General features: G+C 39.9%; 1 protein-coding gene across 2 annotated transcripts; it reads left to right on the forward strand.

The window, feature by feature from the left end:
* The first annotated feature begins 669 nt into the window (after positions 1-669).
* Positions 670-20862, forward strand: LOC146442188 (carbonic anhydrase 13-like). Of its 2 annotated transcripts, XR_014850180.1 has the most exons (8): positions 670-821; positions 7115-7312; positions 11052-11170; positions 14413-14508; positions 15638-15700; positions 16282-16372; positions 16543-16698; positions 18780-20862. XR_014850180.1 is itself a non-coding variant. In XM_085053125.1 (7 exons), the coding sequence occupies exons 1-7, from the start codon at positions 791-793 to the stop codon at positions 18891-18893; spliced, it is 777 nt and encodes a 258-aa protein (XP_084909251.1). In that variant the 5' UTR covers positions 684-790; the 3' UTR covers positions 18894-20862. The 2 variants fall into 2 exon arrangements, 1 of the variants encoding a protein (XP_084909251.1); XM_085053125.1 differs by lacking the exon at positions 16282-16372 and having other exon boundaries at positions 684-821.

Consider the following 20862-nt stretch of genomic DNA (forward strand, 5'->3'; position numbering starts at 1 on the left):
GTCCCTGTCCCTGTCCCTGTCCCTGTCCCTGTCCCTGTCCCTTCCCGACCCCTTCCCAGTCCGGTCTGGCCTGGTCCGGCTTCGGCCCCGCTTGCCTGTCCCTCGCATTCGCAGCCAGCTTTTGCGGCACGGGAAGGCTGAGCTCTCCTTGCCGCCGCCCGCAGCCGGCCCAGCGCCGAGTCCCGAGCTCCGCGTTGCCACAAGCACCTGGCCCCGGGCAGCCCCCGGCACACGGGGCGCTTGGATAAAAGAATAAATTCCTAATTGGTTGTGTGACACCCTCCTGCCTCACGGCCCCGCCTGGGGAAAACGTGGAATCTCCCTACGGCCGATTCCAAAGGGAATTGGGTTCATTCCCCTAGGAGAAGAAAGGGAGGGGATACAGCGGTGCGCACTTGGCGTTACTTTCTGGAGTGGCGGGGCTGACCGCAGGGATGGACAGACGTTCGTGTCTTTCCCTGCCGCACAACTCGTGCTCTGGCGGGACGGGGCTGGCGGAGGGCAGCACCTTTCCTCTGCTGGAGCGGGCTCTGGAGAAATGGCACTGCCGCCCCGACGGTGCTGAGGGGAGGCTGGGGGGAGGCTGGACAGCGAAGGGCTCGGGGCGAGAACAGGCACGGACGGGCCGGGAGGCCGGAGCGCTGCAGGCTCCTTATCAGCGCCCGAGGATCGGGGCGTCGCCGCCCGTCGCCTTCAAATCGGGCGCAGCCGCCTCTCCCGCCCCAGCCCGTCCCATTCCATCCTGTCCCGTCCCGTCCCGTCCGTGTCGTGCCGGCAGGAGAGCTGAGCCATGCTGCACTGGGGATACGACGAGCACAACGGTAGAGTACGGCGGACGGGGGCCGGGTCCCTGCGGCGCTTCCCGCGGGGCCGTCGGGGCGGGCAGCGGGGTCCCGCCGGGAGCACCTCCCGCCGCTGGCCTCGGCAGCTGCCGCGCCCACGGGAGCGCTGGATGAGCTGCAATGCTTTGCAGCGTGAGAGCGAGCAGATTTTTGTCTCGGCATTCTGCAAGGCAGACGGCTGAGAGAGGTGACGGTGCTGCGGCATCGCCAGCAGAGTCGGGCCGGGCTTGGCTCCGGGTCGGGTCTGTCGCCTGCTCGGTTGGGATTCGTTCGCTCGTTTGGCTGAACAGTTGCGTGCACAGATCGAGTACGTGCTAGACAGTCACACTGATCGGAGCTGCTGTACCAGCAGTGCCTTCTGATTACAGCTGTGTGCTGCTTCTGTTACACGGTGGGAAATCCTAGTTACTAGACAGGGTTATTTAAATGTATAACTATACACCTAAGAGGAGATGCTTTTGGATTTTAGTTGTTCCATAGTTTGCTTCATCTTGTCGGTCTTTGAAGTCCCAAGATGGGTTCATCAGCAGGCTTAAAGACTTTGCTCTGTTTTGCATTTTAAGTCATGCAAACTGCTGCTCCAGCATGCAGACGGTCTCACAAGTCATACAAGTAGAAATGAAAGTGTTTTTGTAAATTGGAGGCTCCACTCTGATAAACTGCATGGAATAACTTATATTGTCATTACATGGAGAAATAAAACGCTGTGGCAGTAAAGGGAGACAGCTATATATTTGCATATACTAATGCCGAGAAGAATATGCTTTGTGTATATTATTACTGAGACTTTGGATTACTGTTTGTGCAAGTCTTACCTTTGCTTCCTGGCCTTCTTGTTCCATCTTTTCTGGATGGATGCACTTTTCCTGAAAAACTGGGTGGTGGTGGATCACAGGGATGTTGCAATGATTGGGTGTGTTATCTGCTGTTGTGCAGTCTACCCTACCCCTCCCCTGAAGACGTAAATGGGTCTTGTTTTTCAATTTTTTTCTCCATAGATTTCCATGCTTTGAGCTTCACCTGCACTGTCCAGATAAGAAGCCCACTTTCCCTTCCTTATCTTATCTCTTCTTGTTTGCTATTCTCAGCTTCTAGAGAGGGGGGGCCACCAGAATTTCTATTGGGGTGGCCCTGGACTTTGCTTGAGGCCCCATTTCTCCTGTAAAACTATATTAACTGACTGCCTGGTAACATAGTTGAGGTGGAGTTTGCCTTTCACTACTTCCTTGGAGTCCTACAGAGCCGTGGGGTGCATAGTTCCTCATGAGTCCGTCCCCTTCCCTACACCTTTCACAGGAGACTAAAGGAGGGAGCCATGGATATTGAACACTTCAGTGCTCTTCCCTAGCATCAGTTTTATTTCTCAGCTTTTTCTCTTTTAATGCATTTATTTTATTGATTTTTGCTTGTTTCTTGTTTGACTGAGTAGGAGATGAAGGAAATTGCTCTGGTTCTTGAAAAATTTTGTTGCCCTTCATGATGGCCCTGACAAAAGTTTTCCTAAAACTATGATTACCTTTTAAAACTGAGACAGAAATAAAGTGAAATTAATTAAATCTGGTGCAGTTATATATTATGGTTGACTGCTTGAAGAGTTGAAAAGACATCTGTGTTCACTCTGAGTTCTGCATTTGTTACTTGCAACAGTCACAACATAAATCATTATGTGCATAAAGTAAACTGTCAAATATGAAAGCATACATGTCTGCATATATGGAATATCTATGTTTAAGGACATGGGCTCACTGTTACATACAGAATTAAAAGTTTTGGGGATTGACCCTGGCTGGACACCAGGTGCCCACCAAAGCCACTGTATCACTCCCCTCCTCAGCTGGACAGGAGAGAAAACAGACTGAAAGATGCATGGGTCAAGATAATGACGGGGAGATCACTTACTAGTTACTTGCACAGGCAAAACAGACTCGACTTGGAGAAATTAGTTTTATTTGTTGCCTATCAAATCAGAGTAGGGTAACAAGAAAATAAAATTAAATCTTGGAAACACCTTCCCTCCAACCCTCCCTGGATCCCAGGCCCAACTTCACTCCTGATTTTCCCTATGCAGCTCCTGCAGCAGCTGCAGTCAGTTCATCACGTTGTCTCTTCTTCTCCCTTCTCCTCAGTGGAAGGATTCCTCACACTGTCCCTGCTCCAGTGTGGGGTCCCTCCCATGGGAGACAGCCCTCCGTGAACTTCTCCAACGTGAGTGCTTCCCACAGGCTGCAGTTCTTCACAAACTGCTCCAGGGTGGATTTGCAGCAGAGCATCGTGCATGCTTTTCACTGCTGCTCAAGGTTCCTGTCAGGAGGGGAATATTCTTGCCCCTTTAATCCTTTTTCTTTTACAGGGGAATTGCATCAATTAAAAGGCAAATCACAGAATGGGTAAAGTTGGAAGAGACCACAGTGGGAAATCAATTGCCCTCAGTTTACTATTTGTTTAATGAAATATATGGAAATTATTTACATGTATTGTCTTTGGCTGCAAAAATTTTTCTTGATCTACTTATTGTTGTATCTCTGAGGCATTTTATAAATAAAAGGGATATTAATTCATAAGATCATAGAATAATTTAGATTGCAAAAGACCTTTAAGATATTTCAGTCCAGCCATAACTCTGTATACATTTTTTTCTTTCTGAGAATAATTACATAATTTTGATATTTGCTTTTAAAAAGGTGCTTAATTTTCCCATCATGAATTTTTAATTGCTTTTATTTGAGGTCATCTTATTGTAACCTAATGTGCAATGAAATTTCTTGCAAACCTAACTTTAAAAATTTAAGCGCTCTTTGTTTGATAAACTGGGCAATGGATTCTCTTTAGAAATAAATGAGGATGTGATCCTGTCAAGGCCAGACCATACTAAAATAAAAAATATTCTATATATAATAATAAACTGTCAAAAAACCACCACAAAGCCCTTTTTCACCTGTACATACTCCATTTATGCTCATATGGAGGCTCACTGGAACTCAACTGTACCCTGTAGAGTCTTCACTGGGCTTGTCTCAAGTTATCCTGTTGATGAAATTCATAATCTTTAGCTTCAGCTGGATAAAAATTGAACACTGTGGGGTGCTATAGTGAGTTCTGTTTCCTAGCAAATTCCTAACTGCCTTTGTTGTGAGATCTGTTTCATGAACTGGATGTGTGCAATGCTGGTGAGTGATATATGCAGCAATAGTCTGACCTAAAAATATGGGACAGTTCATTGCTTTTGGTAGTGCTGTGTCCAAAAAAAAGGCATGAAATCTTCAGAGCAGATGGTGCAGTTTTTTTGTGATAAATTATAGTCACAATGGCTTTGTTAAGAGCTACTAGAAAATTGCCTCCAGCAACAGAACATTTTCCCAACAACAGGAGAGGGTTTCATAAGTTCAAAAATGGGTATATTAATCACTTTCATTCAGTAAATGAAAAAATGAAGGGAGGTGAATCAGTGAGTTATACTCCCTGGATATGTCTTAAAGTACATATTTAGAAAATTGAAGTGTACATTATTTTAATATGGAGGCATCTAATCAAGATCCGACTTCAGAAGAAATTTTCACCATGGAGATCCCACTGGATTAAATCTGATTGAATGGCCTGTGTTTAAACATCTCTTCCAAATGCAGTGACTTTTTTTTGCAACGGTTTTATTACAACAGTCATACACAAAATTGGCACTGGGGTAGGATCTGTAGTAATGAATTGAGTCACAGTTTCCCTGGAGTGGCAAATGTATGATAATTGTATTAGATTGCTGGTAGATTATCTAGTAAGTAATACTTCTTGATATAACCTAGTGGTACAAAAAGAGCTGAGGTTTCTTGATATTTTCCTGTGTATTTTGAAAGGTCAGATGTCTGGTAGTTTGTTTACTGGCAGATGTTTAACCACCACAGCAAAACAGTATTTTGGCCATCTGAGCCAAGAATAAGTGCAAAAGCACCAATAGTGTCCTTTAGAATTGAATAATACTGTTCAATAATTAGCTAGTGACAGAATCACAGCCTTGAGTCCTCTTCTGGGCACCTTTGTATTATTTCTGAATGCAAGTCATCCATATTATTTAATGCAAATAACTATAGTTATTTCTGAGACAGAGCAATAGGACCAAGTAGTTAAGCACATAAATGTATTTTTGCCTTTTTTCAGTTAAGTAATATTGGAAACATTAAAATTAAGCATCATTTTCTAAGCATCCCAAATCATGGTAGTGAGTTGTAAATTATGGAGTGGTGCTTCTTACAAATAAAATTTTACACTGCATCCCTAACTGCAGATAATTAGGTTCTAAACAGAGTTAAAATTATATTCTAAACTGTATGTAATTAGAATAATTAATAGCTTTGATGACTATTTGTGAAGTGAGAGGAATTAAGTTTAAACAGTTTTATATTTCAAACCATTAGGATTTTTATCTTCTGCCTTAGAATCTGTTTCTTTATTGAGTTTAGTTAATGAAGTAGTTAACAAAAGTACTTTTTAACAAATCAAGACTGAAGGCCTTTGTTCTGAGGCTGAAGTCTTAAGCTGTCCTTTACAAGTTTTTCCCAATTGTATTTTTCGGTGTTGCTCAGAGAAGAATAATTCTCTGCCCAGGTGCTCTGAAAGCTGTGGCCCCACAGCGCTGTGGGCGCTTCCCTCCCTGATTTACTGCCGGGGTGCCTAGGTGCTTCAAGCACCTGTGAGTTTCTGAGCTATGTTCACTTCTTTTGAAGTCAAAGAAAGAAAAATACCTATCCACTTTTGATGTTAGGCTTTTAACCACTACATCACATGTTTTAATCCTTTTTTATCATCATGTTTATTTAAGTGTTAAGCCATCAAGAAAGACCCAAACCAAATTTTTACACTGACGTCAGTTATCTTCAGTATAGGGAGATAGTTATGAGGATTTCCAGTGATGCAGATTTTGTGAAACCAGATTCTGATGCTCATATTAAGTTTTTCCTATATCCAGTCTCTCTAAATTGATTTATTAAGCTTCTTACCCATTATAAGCCTGGAGGAAAAACAAGTGCTGTGCTCTTCTTAATACTGAAAGATTGTTTCCCCTGCAGACTTTCACCTTTTACCTTTCTCTTTTCTTCTTTCCCCTTACTTTCCCTTCCTTTCCATCCTAAATCTTGTTTTCTGTCTTTACTTCATAGAATTTATTCCCCAGGCAACTTACTGTTCATATTTTTCTTTACCCTCTTATCCAAATATGGTTAAACAAAGGCACATATATTCTTATGGCACATATATCTCTGATGTTTAGTAAGTAACAGCAGACAAGTCACACATCAGTGAAGCTTTTCTTACTATTTTAGGATGACATTTGCCATTTTCTCATGTACATATTATTGATTTATTAGCTTTTCAGCTGACATTTGGCTTAGTCTGCTTGGAAAGAGGAAGGCTGAGATCACTAGTATTGATTAACAGCTTCTTGAGTCCTATAATTTCTACCTATGTTTGGTGAATGGTGCTGCATCTGTGTCTGGAAGATCTCTCCTCATCAGCAGGAGGTAGTAGAAATCCAAACCTCATGCAGGCACCACTGTCCTGAGTGTTCCCATTCTTTGATTTTGTCAGTGCTACACTAGTGTGTGTGTAGGTGTGCCTGTGTGCATGGAGACTTAATGATTAGAGGGTGACAGTCTCTCTTTGTTGTGACAGTTGTGCACAGCTGGTGGGCTGGGAGGAGGTGATTGGAGGTGCAGCAGTGCTTAGGTTCCAGGCATTGCCATCAGTCTCCAGGAACCACTCAGCACTTTTTGACACTACCAATCACTTTTTTTGACATCTCCCCATCTCATTCAGAGTGATCAGTAGAAGATGTGTTCTCAGGTGTTTTGCAGCAAATGACTAAGGTATAAAAAAATCCTTAAAGTGGGGATTTCAATATAAAAGAGGTAATTATTAAAGACATAATGAAACATGATATTAGACAAAAATTTATTGGGGCATAGTGCCTGCTGGATACAGAATGCCTGATTTGAATGAGCATTTGTTGTATGTGTCTTGTGCATAGTTGAGTCTTAAGTGGGAATAATTAGGTGTCTACATACTGCATGTAGACTTGTTTAAAAGTACATGCATGGTGCAGGAAGTGGTCCTGAGAGCAGCTGTTGCAATATGATGCAGCAAAAGTAGCTGAATATTTTGATCTGTGTTTTCCTGATGCATCCTTTTTGAATTTAAAAGAGGCAAATGAGGAAAATTCAAGCAGAGTTTTTTTTCACAAGAATGAGGGTGCTGTCAGCAATTTAGACTTCTTCTCCAATGTGTTGCAGGGCCTGCCCACTGGAAGGAGGTTTTTCCTGTTGCTAATGGAGACCGTCAGTCACCCATCGACATCAAAACTGAGGAAACCAAGTATGATCCCTCCCTCCGTCCACTAAATCCCAGTTATGATCCAGCTTCTGCTAAAATCATCCTTAACAACGGGCACTCCACCAGTGTGGAGTTTGATGACACCGTCAACAAATCAGGTTTGTTCCTTTACTGTTGCGCTGTGACTTCCTCCACCAATTCCTAAATAGAATGCCTACAGCATGGGCACATGTCACTGCTGGGTATGCACTCCTTATAAACAGTAAGGCTTTGCTTCTCTGGATGAGAGATTCCTTTTTTTCCCTGCCTTTCAGAATGATACAGTGTGGGAACATATTTGGATGCAAGTTCGAGGTTGTGTTTCTCAGAAAGCGCTGGGATTCCCTGCACACAGGAGTGGTTTGATCCACCCCAACCAGCTGGATAGTGCCAACCCCCTGTTTGAACTGTGTTGTGTACAATTTTTCAAGTGCTTCTCTCTCTCTCTCTCTCTCTCTCTCTCACTGCAGATGAATCCTTTATGTCTCATTACAGGTTCATTCCAACCGAATCGCTCAAATCTCTTATCTGAATTTAGCTGCAGGTTTGGTTATGTTTTTCCCCTTTTTCCAACCTATACTTGGACTTCTTGTGTCAAGTAAGAACCAATACAGAACAAGTGAAATAGATCCCAAGTAATCTCGTTTCTTCTTTGAAAAGTATTTTTGCCCCCATCTTTTCCAGGAGTAGGTAGCTTCCCTTTTTGCAAGCAGTAATTCTTATTTAGAAGTTCTGTGGTTTAGCATAGTCTTTGTAATGTTAGGGCCTTCATCCTTAAAACCATCTCTTGGATTTTGGGCAAGCCAGCATCTCCCCTTGAAGCTGTAGGAGTGCAGAATCTTCAATCAATGGAATAATTTTGTGGCTGTGTGAGGTTTAGCTGAGGATCTGAGAATATATGATGCTTTCACAAGGGTCAAAGCCAGAGAGGGACTAATTTTTGATTACCCTGTCCATAAGTCCTCAGGACTTACTAGCTCATAGTAGCAAGAGGGAGAGACATAGATGGGGACACCATCATGTTTTTGTTTCCTGAACAGTCTTAGTTTTAAATTTTCTGTCAACATTAGATGTTGCCTGAAAGCCACCAGCTGACCATCACTGATCAGTCTGACCTCGTGTCAGATGCCACGGAACTTCCCAGAATTAATCTCTGCTTCGAACCTAGTAGACGCTGGTGAACTAAAGCACATCTCTTAGAAAAATATACAATCTTGATTTCACATTTTCCAGTGATGATGAACCTACCACAGCCTTTGGTAAGTTGTTCTAACTGTTAATTACCCTCACAGTTTAAAGAAAAAAGGTAATGAATATGAATACACCAAGAACTTCTTCCACTCTCTTAACTCCACCCATGAAGTGACAGGGCATGAACATGGAGTCTCTGCGGGCTTCCCCTGATACCAAAGCAATGGTAATTTGATCCTCCTCTTACTGCTTTCCTCAGGCCATATCTCCAAGGATATGGTTCATATCATGGCAAAGCACTGACAGATGTTGATCAGGTAATTAACAGATGGAATCCCTAGTCTCCTTCAGTAGACTCCATGTCTTCTATGTGTGGACCAGATTCTTCAGTCCCCAACCATGAACTGAGTAATTAACTATTTTCCTAATATTTGTCACTGACAAACTTTATCAGTAATGTTTTTGTTTTCTTTCAGGTCATTGCTCAAAAAATACTGAATTTTCTAGGCCCCAAATTTGGCTTCTGGGGCACCCCTGTGAAGTAAGAACTCCTGCCATGTGTTTGTTTCATGAAAAAAAAATCAAAATCGTTGATACTAAATACATTAGCATATTTTAATGAATTATTAACTGACTTCCATATGAACTATTTCTTCATTTTGGTCATCATTGGAATTGGGCTGTCAAGTCTGTAACTGGTTGTGTAAGTCTGTTTATGCTCTTTGGTACCACATTAGCTCCATTCTTGGAAATTGTTCTGTTGACCTTCTTCCAGTGTTTTTCAAAATTTGAGATACTGATATTTGCCTTAAAAGCTTCTGACTACCCTCTTCCTTCATTACTGCTGGAAGGAAAGGGTTTTACCATCACTGTATGATGTTTCACAGATACATCAACAGGCCACTTTCCACATTTTTCAGCAGAAGTATTTCATGCTGGTGCATTTCTACATAATAGTTTTCTCAGCCAGCTAAAACACCAACCTTTACACATTTCTTGGATCATTTGCCTCCAAGTTTACAGCCCTTAAAAGAAGGAATTTAGAAGTGCCACTGTCCCATCTCCTCTGTTTACTAAGTTTATAGGCTGTGTAAATGCATGCTTTTGAGCTGAAGCTCTAAGGAACTTAAATATTGTTCTGCACAGAATAAACAGTCCCAATTCATTTTCATTATCCCAGCTACTTGTATTAGCAGACAGGAAGCTTAAAAATTCTTCTTTCAACTTTATTTGGTGTATTTTGTTGCTGAGAAGGTTTAGGTTTTGTAGTAAATCTAGAAGAGAGAAAAAATTGCTATTGTCCTCTCTACTGCTCTTAATGTAAAAAACATCTGGTTAAATCTCCCCTCATTTCCACTTAAAATTTCTATAATGAGCCACTAAACTATTCCAGACTGATTCCCTAACGCTCAGAGGACATATGGAGCTGGGAGAGTGGAGTGATTTGTTTTGCCATGAATAAGCAATCTTTCTGAATGTGATTCACATTCAAGTCTCTGTGAAGAGATATTTTGATTCTAAGTCTGATGAGAAAATTATGAGCAAAAGGAAAACAATGAAAAGCCCACCCATATGCATGTTAGTTTGAATAGAGTTAGAACAGAATAGAAATAGAACAGAACAGACTAGAATAGAATACAGTAGACTCTTTCAGTTGGAAGGGACCTGCAATGATCATCTTGTCAAACTGCCTGAGGAATTCATGGCTAACCAAAAGTTAAAGCATGTTATTAAGACATTGTCCAAATGCCTCTTAAACTCTGATGAGCCTGGGGCTTTGACCACCTCTCTATGAAGCTTGTTCCAGTGTTTGACCACCATTTTAAAGAAATGCATCTTAGCATCCAGTTTAAGCCTTCCCTGGCACAGCTTTGAGCCTTACCCATGAGTCCTGTCACTGGATACCTGGGAGAAGAGACCAGCAGCTCCCTCTCTGCTTCCCCTCCTCAGAAGTTGTAGAGAGCAGTGAGGACACCCCTCAGCCTCCTTTTCTCCAAACTAGACAAACCCAAAGTACTTAGCTGCTCCTTACAGGACATGCCTTCCAGCCCTGGCTAATTGTCAATAGTACTACAGTTGTACAATGCATATGTAGCATTGGTTTAATTTTATTTAGGTTCATATAAACTCCTTTTTCTCAGGCTTCAATCTCATATAACTGGATCTAGTTGCAAATGAAGGAAAGAGCCCTGAAAATTTGTTAAGCTCCACCTATTTTCTTCCAAATTTCAAAGAGGAAAATAAATACTGCTGACATTACATTTTTATGATCTTGCATCTTATTCATAAAACCGATATTTTGAGCTTAATTTCTTAGTGATTCTTTTGAATATAATCAAGAGAGGAAACTCTTGAATGTTGCAAAGTACAAGTATTTTCCCGTTTTCTGAGAAATATCCAACCCATAGCAAGGCAACCTTGGCAATAACAGCATACCCTTCAGTGGGCCATAACCTGCTAATCTTCCTATAAATGCAATTTTCACAGTCATGTCCTTGACAAGTGAGGGTTTCTTGTAGTAATTCCAAGAAATGGGAAGCCTTCTGAGACAGCTTATGAGCAGGAGCAGAGGACTGTCCGAAGACTGAAGCCTGGTGTGAGGTTAGAGGATGTGGGTGGAGACTCCTGTTCTCTCAGTGAAGCCTTCTCCTCTGCTTGGGTTTCCAGTGCTGACTGGGGGGCCACTCAGCGGGACCTACAGGCTGCGCCAGATTCACTTCCACTGGGGATCCAATGATGAAGCTGGCTCTGAGCACACGGTGGATGGGATGAAGTATGCGGCAGAGGTAAGGTTTACGTGGGGTCATCTGTACCACTAAGCTTGTGACTAGTTTTCCATTGCAAGAATAATGTTGCCCCTCCTCTTCCTGCTTTTCATCTTCCCCTCTTTTTATCAAAAGACAAGTGGTCTTCCTGAAGTGTTGCATGTTTTGACCTTTCTCAAAGGAGAACCTATTTGAAAGCTTTGGACAGGATTAAAAAAGGAGTACAGAAGACGAGCTTGATAAGAGCAAGACTTAATGTTCAAGAGTTATTTTAAACTTTGTCTTTCATTGTCTCTTCCTTGGAGAACATTTGCAAAGTCATCTTCAGTGACAAACCACAGAATTACTGGATTTGTGGCATGTGTAATGTAAAGGCTGTGCAAGACTTAGGACTTTTGCATTTTGTGGTGCACTTAGCAATGTGGTAGTTATGAATCTGAGAACCACACTTTAATATCTGTGGGATGCCTGCTGTCTGTGGGGTGCTGTGTTTCAGTGGAGGTGGTGTGCCACAAGGAGATGTGCACCATCTGCTCTGGCGTGGAGCATTCACTCCTGCTCTGTTTCCTTTGGTGAATTTGAGTAATCTGCAGAGAAAAGTACTCAATATGAGATTCCTCTTTGCAAATGGAAGTAACATGGAGTATTTTGATGAGATTGAGATCTTTAAAAATCACATGATTCTGACGGTTTCACAGTTTTCTGGGGTTAAAAAGAAGTAAAAAGTCTAAAAATAAATGGACAAATAAAAGGCATAATACTACAGAAGTAAAATATAATATATGCACTGTGGTGTGATCAGATTTTGCTGGAAATGCTATAAAAATAAGGGTCAGGAAAAAAGATCAGTTTTCTAAAACTAATGGGGAAAAGTGACATTTGCAGTGTTTAAAGGCTTATGTTTTCCACAGGAACCAGGTGAGATGGAATATAAAGAATTAATAGAGGTGCTTTAAAACCATTAAGCACCAACCCCAAATTTCTAGCTGAGAAAATATATATGTTTTCCATCTAAGAAACCAAATGGAAGGAGAAAATATCTCTGAATTTCTAGCCAGTCTAAAAGCCTTTCTGTTACCTGTTGGTTGGGTAACCCTCCACAAGAAGCTCTCTAGATGTCACTTTGGCTTTGGGATAAGAAACTCAGAATTAAAACCAAGGCTTCTGAATATTGTTCACACAAAAGAAAATATCTCAGAAGGAGACATGAAGATGGTTTCAGTGCTCACCTTTGTAAGGAAAATGTGCAAGATTTCAAGAAAAAGCATCAACTGAATTGAAGAAAGAGCTAATGTACAGGTAAAGAAGACTGCAAGGTTTGGCCCCTAAGCCCACCGGAAAGCAGAAGGGATCCATGGCTCCATTCTTTGTGACAACATATGGTCTGATCAAGGTCTCTTCACAAGCTGCAGTGACACAGCGGTGGTAAGATGGGATATATTCCTTAAAGAGAAGTCACAAGCCATTGAGAACGGGTCTGTACCCAAACGTGTTTCACTCTGTCTTTGTTTGGGGTTTTTGTTTTTGGGAGGATTACCATTTTTTTTTTTTTTTTTGGCAAAGCTATGAGGGAGTGGGAGTGGGCTTTTAGTAGCTGTGGGAATTTTCCTTTTTGTTCTTTGTTGAGTTGTTTTTGGTGGGTTTTTTTTTCAAATCCACAATAAAAGTAATTTCTGACTCAGAGTATCTGTTTCCTTTTTGTGTATGTGACAATGCAATTGTTTAAAAGTTGTTCAATGTAGGTTCTGTAAACTTAAAATGGGAAGGGGTGCAGACCCTATGAGTTCCAGGATAGTAATGAACTTAAGAAAGGTTTAGTGGACTATGTTCTCCTCCTGGTTTAGTTTATAATATTCTTTGCAACTTTCCTTCAAGGATTTCTAAAGCTGTGAGCTAGCATGTGTGTCATTGTGGCTGTACATGTATTATTATTGACTGCAGTGGGATTCCTTACTTGCTGGAAGTAATGTTTCAGCACTTTAGAGCCCAAATGCTTAACAAACATTGGTATCAAGTAGGACCAAGTCAGAGTTCCATTTTACAGAAAATTGAAATTCATAGAGGTTAGGCAAGGCTTGATATTTATAATAAAAATCTTCATACTCCTAGATCCTTATTTCAACCATGCAGCTATGTTGCTTCACATAAAAATCCTTTAAAGGAAGTTTCAGCTTTGCTAAACTGCTCTTACTTTACTTGTCTTGTAGGTCCTGTATTCCAAAAGGAAGCCTTTTTTTCATGGGTTCATCCCAGTTTAAGTCATTCAATGGAGTTGCTTTTCAGCATTCTTCAAGTTCAAAATCTGAAAAGATAGTTACCATTTTCAGAAAAGCCAATCTCATGCCCTGCTTCTGAGCATTTTTATCTAAAAACTATGTGTAATAAGATTTACTAATCCATTGAGGATTTGTGAAAGTAATTAATGTTTATGAAGTACTTAGACTTAAGTGCTGTGTGAATGTGCTCTCTCCAGTTTGGCAGTCAGACCATTGTGCAAGACTGGTACATCCTGGCACTTCCTGGAAACCAGGAGCTCCCATCATGAAGTGTGGTCAGGTTAGGAAACCTGGTTTAGCAGGAGGGACTTGGGAATGGACATCACAGGCTTTTCCTCTTCCCACCTGTTTGGGTAGTGTCTTTAATCTTCTTAAGCAAATATGACAGGACACTTCCAGAATAATGCATGTTGGAAGCACAGATGATCAAAGATGAGATAATCAAGCTGCTTGTAAGGGCATCACTACTGGTAGTCATAGAAAATGAAATGCTGGTGTTCCCTTGAGCTAAACAAGGGAAAAGGGGTCAGTGTAAGTTTAATGTGTGTTCGCCTGTTGTCTAGCTATTTACGTGGCAGATTAATGTTGCTGAAAGCTTGATTAAAGAAAAAGGAGTAAAATACTAATGACATCCTCATGAATTTCAATCACTTTTTAAAATCAGCTATACTAAAAACAGATTTAAAACCTTTAGTTATATAACCATTGGGTTTCTTGTCTTAACTTCTCAGTTCAAAATCTGGGCACCCAGATTTTGGTGTGCTTATTGCTGCTAAATTTTGAATAATCCCAGCCACTGGAAATGCTCTTGCCATTTCTGTGAACTACATATTTACTGATTTCATGAAATATCTGCATTTAGAACACTGAATGGTTCTGCATACAAAAGAGTGAAGTAGAGTATCAAACCCAGTAAAATTGTGATATTCGTTTGCCACTACTTGAGTTCAGCGAGAGTTGATGCTGTCTGTGTCTCTTCCTTTTCAGCTTCATGTGGTCCATTGGAATGCAGAGAAGTATTCCAGTTTTGTTGAGGCAGCTTCTCAGTCAGATGGATTAGCAGTCATGGCTGTATTTCTGAAGGTAAGAAGAGAATGCTTCAGCACTCATAATAAACCAGCATTATAAGCCCAAAGAGATAATGGTGATGGTTGGTGTAACTATTGCTAAAGAGTTGTTATACTTAGTGTTTTATACTTATTTTCTTCATAGTGTTTAGCTGCCAATATAGAATGCTGTGCTTCCTTTAAGAATAAAAATACCAGATTAATAGATATTTCAAGACAGACAAACTCTTCTGTTTGCCTAGTCTGCACTCCCATACAACATTAGATTCAGCTGTCCCTGTATGTATCCCAGTAACTTGTTCTTGACTAGCAGGTTCCTTTAAGGGGATAGCTTGATTTAAATGTTTCTTTAATGGCTTGTTTTTGAGCTGGTAGTTTGTTCTAGAAAATAATAATATTAAAAAAAGCAAAACCAGAAACTGTAGAATTTCCTAATAGTTATTTTGTACCATTTTGCCTTCTGTACCTGTTCTAAGGTTAAATTTGTGCAACAGCTTCATTGACTTCTGTTTGAAGAAGCAGATGGGAAATTTACACAATCTATGGCAAAAGATAGGGCTTTGGTCAAAATCTGTGGTTTCTGGTGGCTGACACAGCTTCCTGAAAACAGATAGTACTGGTGCTGGCACAGTCAGAGAGCCATTCCATGCAGCATTTACAAAGAACTGCTTCAGCAGTTCAGTAATTGTGTTTTTTCAGTTTGCATTACAGTGACTCAAGGGAAGTGTCACTGGATTTCTTAGCACACAAATTTTGTTTGGAATGTTCTTACATAGGAACAGTTTTCAATGTTATAAACAATTTCAATTTCTGATGTTAGTCTGTAAATTTTAATATCCCACATATTAAAACATGAAAAGTAAATTGTTTCTATTTCCCTGCAGTGAAAAGTTTGTAACTCTTTTGTAGCTGAAATAGTTACTGTGAGTAGCCAGAATAGTATCAACAAGGGAGCGGATCTTCTTTATGACCAGTATGACTTCTAAGGATCAGCTAGTTACAGGCCTGTACTGACAAAATGCATCAGATCTTACAGTCACTTCAGTACAGTTAAATAAGGCAGTTTCATTATGCATTAGCTTCTTACTAATTTTTGTTATTATTCTCTGGAGCTCCAGTGTTTCTTTTTTCTTTGGTGTTAATAGATTGGTGAATGTAACCCTCAACTGAAGAAGATTACAGACCGCTTGGATACCATCAGAATCAAGGTGAACAAATGCTTCTAAAAGGATACTAATATTGGTCATTGCTTTGGTTGTTTTTGTTTTTTTATTTTTGGAAATCTGTCTACTACTCCCTGCACCTTCATGTTTCCTAATCCGTAGTGATCAATATCTGATTTGAGACAGTTTATGTTCAGTCTGTTTAGGCTGAAAACTAAGTAGACAAAGAATTTTTATACAGTGAAAGATCAGAGGAAAAGTCTAATTCCTCACAGAACAGAGTCGCTGATAAATCTTTTGCTATGAGGATAGTAACAGGGGAAAAGCATTCTTTATGAAAAGCTGTAAACAAGATGAGAGAAATACTTCCTCCCCTGTTTTGCTGATGTTCAGGGTGAGAAATAACCTATTGTTTGTGTGAGAGAAATCAGCCAGACTCTCAATGTGATGTTTCAGACAGACATCTCTGGCCTGGTATCTGGTTCAGGGAGAAGCAGCAGTAACTCCTGGGAGGAGTGAGTGTGGAGCGAAGCAAGTGGCAGAAACCTGTGAGGTTACTCTGCCAGCCCCACAGAGACCACACTGAAAGTCTATCATCTTCTCTCCCCACACCTTCCATCTCATAGTCATCTGTGACTTTGGGAGCCTGTGTTAACATGAGGCCTTTGATGGTGTCCTGCTGGCACCAAGGAAAGCTGCAGCAAAGCTGCCACAGAGGTAACACCTCATCAGAAGAGCACTGATGAGGACCTCCTGTCATCACCCAAGATGCTGCCAGCCCATATGATAGTGGAACAAGCCCTGCCTCCTTTGGCATGATTTACCTTAGCCTCTTGCTTTTGCATAATATTGCCCTGGAATTTATTTTCCTTTTATTTTTTTCCCAGGGGAAAAAAGCACTCTTCACAAACTTTGATCCTGGCTGTCTGCTTCCCAAGTCCCTGGACTACTGGACTTACTTTGGCTCTCTCACTGTTCCACCTCTTCTTGAGAGTGTCATCTGGATTGTTCTGAGAGAGCCCATAAGTGTTTGTTCTGAACAGGTATTTTTGGATCTTTCACTGCTATAGAAATGCTGCTTTTTTAAGACTTGAAATTGTAAATGCCACCCAAAATTATGGGTTTTTTTCAGACCTTGGAATTGCAGACCTTACAAGATTTTCAAAAGGCAAAATTTGCATACCAAGTTTATTCTGACTTCTTGTTGCCTTTCTTGCTGTAACAGCTATTTATAATTCATTTTTTTTAAAAATTGCATACTCTAAAAACTAATAATAAAAAATAACCCACAAAGAACTTAAAGAAAAAAAGATTTCTGGTGATGCTTAGATATTCTGGAATTCCATTTGATTTAATTATTTGCATATCCTGCTCAGACTTCATCTTTGGCATTTTTATCTAGCAGACAAGTAGTAAATTTCTTCTTGCATTCCAAATGTGTAAAACTTGATGGATTTACTAAAATTGTGAAAGTAAATACAACTGTAGTAAGCTGGGGTTATGCTAGGCTATTTCAGGAAAGCTGTGATACTACGTAAAAGAGTCCATTTACGTTTATTGTTAAAACTTCATGCTGTATCTTAACTTGGCAACAGTGACACCCAGCGGGCTGGTCTTGGCTGTAAAGTTTTTCTGAGTGGAGACGATATATTCCGCAGAAATGGTGACTTCAGTCTTTGCTCAAAATGTTAAGACAGTTCCCTGAATGGGTTGCTTGTTAGGAAACTTCAAATTGTGTTTGTAACTGATTTGAAGTAATTTATTTGCTCAATTTTATTTTTCTCATCCGTGTCTCTTCCTCACTCCCCTCAGTCTGGCTTTGTAAGGCTCACTGTGATGTGTATGGATCTAGAATTGAAAACTTGCGTCAACTTTCCAAAGACAAGCCATTTTTCAGGTTAAAAGCTACTTATTTGGGCAAACTTATAATTAATACATTCTAAAATGTGAAATGCTGTAGACAAACAGCCACAAGTAACAGATTCAGAGGACATGGTGTAGGAAAGTGTCAAGTATAGTGATTCTTTATTAGTAATTTTTCATAGACTTTGACTATATCTTATGTATTAAAGTAGAAATATGCTATATTTTTATAAATATAAACATGCATGTAGCTAAAGTGTTTGTTTCCAGTAATGTCCACCATTGTGACTGATCTGTCAGCACTGCAACTGATATTGTTCTACCATTTGATTTTATTCCTCAGGTTTGTATTTCTTTAGGGCTTTAGAGTTTAATACTGACTTTTTGTTGCACTTTTCAGGTTGAAAGAAATTAAAAATAGCTTTTGAGTTTTTAGAAACTGACAGAGAGACTAAATTACAAACTTTATCTTTTGAAAGGGATAAGGCAAGATAGCATTGACATTCATTGCTCTTAATGCCATTATGATGCAATGTGCCATACAACTAAATGCTCTATTGTATTGGAATAATTTTTGTGCTAGAAGGGAAGCAAGGTGATATATAGAAATAGTAAATATTTGAAATATTAAAAATTAAACAAAATTCTAAACTTAGGTCAGAAATCAGGCTCGGCTTTCCCAAGGTTTAGACATGGGGCTCTGATAGGGGCTTCTGCTGAGATCAGCATATACTTAGTTATGGAGAACTTCTTGTCTTGTGTCTTCACAAGGGAAGAATTGGTAATCTCTCCTGGTTTGAATAAGTGCTAATTGCAGAAGCTTTCTGTAGCACCCCACTTTCAATTCCAGGTTAATTGTGAATGTACTCTTTGAACAAGGGAACATTGTATGCTAAGAAACATTATTTTATTTTTGGCAAAAACCATTTCAGAATCTCCAAACTATGAAATCCAACTAAAAAGTACAACCCCCTCTGGTTTAGATCAGGTTATGGAAGCCAAAATGTGAATAAAGGAAACAAGTAATTCTTATGCACAGGTACACATTGACATACATTTTGGGATATTTTCTCAGTAGTCATCCTTTTCCATTTATAAGGATAGAAATGGTGAAATTGCCATTCCCCACATGCTTTAATAAAATACAGTTCTGTTCTTTCAGGTGGAAAAAAAGTGACAAGTGTCTTTAATATTTAGATGCTCTTTCATTAGTATCAGCACAAGGGTTTTCTGCTGAACCTTATGTCTCTTCTGGTTACAGCTGGCCAAATTCCGCAGCCTCCTGAGCACTGCTGAGGATGAGGTCGCCTGCTGCTTGCTGAGAAACTTCCGGCCTCCCCAGCCTCTAAGGGGACGAGAAGTCAGAAGGAATTAAAGGAGTAAAGCCAGAGTAGCCTCCCTCTGAATGCAAAGGCTGAATTGATTTTAATAGTTAATATTCTTTGTGATTTTTAATTTTTTTTTAATGAGTTGTTTTAACAAATAGGTGTTGTTTTATTAGTGGTTACCATGCAGTCATTTCTCACAGACAAGTATGCCTGGAGTTGTCACAGGTTCATTGATATTAACAGGTCTGACTGGGTTTGAGGGCACTGGCTTGGAGGCACTGAGCCATCAGCATTGCATGCACAGAGGTCACTGCTAATCATAAGGGTCAGATGTGGTGAAGGAGTTGCCCAGATCTTGCCACCAAATTACTGAACAGGATCCCTGGTATTACTGACAGTATAGAATGTTCTGGGATTATTATTTTGGTCTCTCACATAACATTTATCTTCTATGTAGACATTGCACTGCAGTTCTCAAGACAAATATTTCAAGAATGATGCAGTTTCATTGCTGACTTCTGCAATATCATGCTTACTTTCTTCCAAAAAGTAGTAATGACTAACAGCATTAAAGTAAAACAGATATTTATGTGATCCTGTTATTCTGGCTGCTTCATAGCAGTAATCATGTACTGATTGGTGTTTTTTTCAAAAGCAAATAATAAGGATTTTGTGTATTGCAAGATCATGTAAGGTGAATTAGGTATTTCTGGATTTCACAATGTGACAAAATGAAATTGTCCTGAAACCTGAAAACTGGAAGGTAGAAGGGCACAGAGAGGAACTGTTTGTGCTTAAATCCAGTTTGTTGCATTTGGTGAATAATAAGGGACCATAACACTATATCCATGTATATAGTGTATATAGAATTATTTGCCACTTAAAGTCAAGAGGCAGGGATAGCTGTTCCAGACTGTTGCATGCTCTAGTGTGAACCAGATGCTGCTTTCCTCTCAACTTGCTGTGGAGCACAGCACTGCTCAGGTATAGAATGTCTCAAGATACTGGCTGATGTTCTGCTGTCATAGTTGAACTTCAGTGGTTGCACTTGTATTCCAAGACCAAAGAGAATAGTCAGAGTGAGCCAAAGAAATTGGAATCAAGTCAACATCTAACAAAAAGCTCAGCCCTCAGTAGCAATATGTTGAAACATCTGTCTTTATCAGTTGACTTGAGCCTATGTTTCTCTCAGGAGCTTTTGTTTACTGAATATAGTTGGGGTTTTTTTACACCAAATATTTTTATTATTTTTAATGAACTTGCCATAGGATGTAGCTTAGGATAGAATTAGATTTACTCCCAGACTGTGAGAACTACATAATAAAATCCAGTGATACCTGAAAGAGGCAGCTAGAGGTTTTACTGGCAGCAAATAACACCAACCTCTGTAGTACTTCTGACCAATTCGTCTTCCATGACTGCTGTCCTTGAACTCATTTTTTTATAGGTTTTATATGCTCTGCCTTTTATCTCAGTGGGTCATTTGATCTTAGATGGACAAACATGAGGAAAATCACAATCAGGATTGACTTTATATGCTATTTTATAACAATAAATTAGATATAGAGATATAGGTATTTTATCTTAGTTTAGGTAGGTGGACTTTTTTGTTTTCTCCTCCCCAGAATATAGCTATTATATCATGCAAGGCCTCCCAATGCCTTTTGAATGTTTTCTGAAGAAAAGAGCACAAATAGACCATTGGAAAAATAAAAGGCTTTTAGCAGCACTAAAAAGAAAAGTGGGAGTGTTGTATGTTTTCACACCCTTTTTTAGACTTAGGATTGGATCTTCTATGTTTGCCTGTTATGTCAGTAGCTACAGAATGTGAAAAAAAAATTTTTATGAATTGGTGGAAGGATACAAAGTTTGTTTGCCTTAGAAGAGAAAGGAATAAGGCTACTGATTCATATTGTAAACAAAAGTTTTACATGTTTTTTACATATTGTAAACAGTGGAGTTTTTCCAGTACTTTTATATTTTTAAGGATTTTGTCAAAATAAAAAATGAATTTTA

The sequence above is a fragment of the Lichenostomus cassidix genome, chromosome 2 (genome assembly GCF_008360975.1).
Source record: "Lichenostomus cassidix isolate B80296 chromosome 2, HeHo_3.0, whole genome shotgun sequence".
NCBI lineage: Eukaryota > Metazoa > Chordata > Aves > Passeriformes > Meliphagidae > Lichenostomus > Lichenostomus cassidix.